Below are 2,139 nucleotides of genomic sequence, written 5' to 3' on the forward strand. Positions count from 1 at the left end.
GACTTATCGTATGTTTGTAGTGTGTTATCAGTAAAAGCCTTGGCAGGCAGCCACGGAGTTGCTGCCAAGTGTTCATCTGTATTTGGCTGTGCTGAGCAGTTTTTCAGCCCTCGGCTGACTGGTTGGGGGGTGTGAGTCGGACGGGGGACAGAACACTCCGATCCGCAGTCTCCTGCTTCTCAGAGGAGCTGTAGCCGAGCGACAGGACTTACACCTCGTAACTACAACACCGGCTTATATTTTAGGGGTTCTCCTGTGGGGCACTGAATACCTACCAGGAAGATTTCAATAGCCCCCAAGATGTACATTGAAGCAGCAAAGGTAGTGCCGAGATAGAAGCAGAGTCCTACAGCTCCTCCAAACTCAGGGCCCAGGGCTCGTGAAATCATGAAGTATGACCCTCCAGCTGCAGAGAGGCGACAAAGAAGCTCTGTGGCCAACAGACAGAAGCTGCAGAGGGGAAATCTTATTATCCCTGCTTTCTTACTCATTCCAACCCCCCTCACCTTTTTAGAAAGACCTGCCTGTGGCTTTCAAAAACAAACTCATGTACAGCAAAAACCAACAGCATAAACAAAATCAGCCCCCAAAGGACAAATAACCCTGGGGGACCCTGGTGGCGCAGTATTGTAGGCTAACTCCGCTCACAGTCTACAGTTCGATCCTGACCTGCTCAAGGCTGACTTAGCCTTCCATCCCTCCGAGGTCGGTTAAAATGAGGAGCCAGATATTTGGAGGCAATATGCTGACACAGTAAACCAGGCATGTCAAACTCGCGACGTCACGTGACGTCGCGCGACGTATCGGAGCTTTTTCTCCATTGCCGGCAATGGGGTGGGCGCGGTTTTGGGATGACGCGTCCAGCTCGCGGGCCGGCAGTTTGACACCCCTGCAGTAAACCATTCAGAGAATGCTGTAAAGCAGAGGTCCCCAACCTTTTGGGCACCAGGGACCGGTTCCACGGAGAGAGGTTTATCCGTGGACAGGAGGGTGCGTGGTTTTGTGTGCTACCTGCATCCCATGGATGGGGCTTTGCTTGTTTGTGCGGACCGGTTGCTGCCATGCCGTGGCCCGGTACTGGTCCATGGACTGGGGGTTGGGGACCCCTGCTATAAAGCACCACGGGGTGGTGTTTAAGTCTAAGTGCTATTGCTATAACCATGGTTAGAGAAAGAATTCCATGCTTTGTGGTCCACCGGTGAAAGGGGGGACATTCTTCATATCAACTAATCAGATTTCTGAGAGGGGAGGACATCTGAACATGATCGGATTTGAAGGCTGGTACTGTACATGTGGGAGATGGTGATTTTTAAAAAGTTAGTACTTACCAGGCACAACTCCATTGGTGGCAATGGCGCTCATGGAGATGGCTGTTAGCAATGTCTAAGGAGGAGGTGAGAAATAAACAGCATTAAGTATTTAGGACATAAATTTATTTATTTATTTATTTATTTTATTTGATTTATATCCCGCCCTTCTCCCAACGGGACTCAGGGCGGCTCACAACATATTAAAAACATAAACGCATTTACAGCCCCTCCAAATAAAACCAATTAAAACCAAATATTTGAAGTTGTGCTATTTAAAAATACAGGCAGATGCACGTTCTTAGCTTGTAATGTGTTAAAAGTCACTAACAGAGCTTACAACGTTTGGCTATTATTTTGACAAACCTAGATGTGCTTTCCCCCCCCTCCCCATTCAGTTTTATGTTTTGATAATAATTCTCCCTTTAGTTTTCTTTATCATTATGGGTAATGAGGACAAAATGCCATGGTGGAGGTGAGCAAAATGGTTTTAGTCAGGTGGGAAGACGGACGTTTTCAAAAATGCAGGAACAGGTTCACCAAAGAATAGATATGGAAATAAAGATCGCCAATGATCTCAACACAATTGACTACATCTACAAAGAGTATTATTTTTGTACTGGCATTTCAGCTATGGGATACTAAAATGAGTGAGTGTAATTTCTCCTTCCTCAACATCAGAAGTTTCCTCCTTCTCCCCCCCCCCCCGCCCTCCCAGCCTTCCTCTATACCAGTGGTGGCGAACCTATGGCACAGGTGCCAGAGGCAGCACTCGGAGCGCTCTGTGGGCACACATGCCGTTGCCCCAGCCTTGCCTCCCCCCGCGACCCCC

General features: G+C 48.2%; 1 protein-coding gene across 1 annotated transcript in view; it reads right to left on the minus strand.

The window, feature by feature from the left end:
* The window catches only part of SLC12A6 (solute carrier family 12 member 6), a 59,729-nt gene that overhangs the window by 21,396 nt on the left and 36,194 nt on the right, over positions 1-2,139 (minus strand). The window contains exons 6-7 of the mRNA XM_015821819.1: positions 1,329-1,383; positions 276-406 (exon numbers count right to left, since the gene is read on the minus strand). Coding sequence (XP_015677305.1) covers positions 276-406; positions 1,329-1,383 — 186 coding nt within the window. The remainder of the gene's footprint in view (positions 1-275; positions 407-1,328; positions 1,384-2,139) is intronic.

Source organism: Protobothrops mucrosquamatus, unplaced genomic scaffold (assembly GCF_001527695.2).
Source record: "Protobothrops mucrosquamatus isolate PMUCROS unplaced genomic scaffold, P.Mucros_1.0 scaffold1403, whole genome shotgun sequence".
In the NCBI taxonomy this organism is placed as follows: Eukaryota; Metazoa; Chordata; class Lepidosauria; order Squamata; family Viperidae; genus Protobothrops; species Protobothrops mucrosquamatus.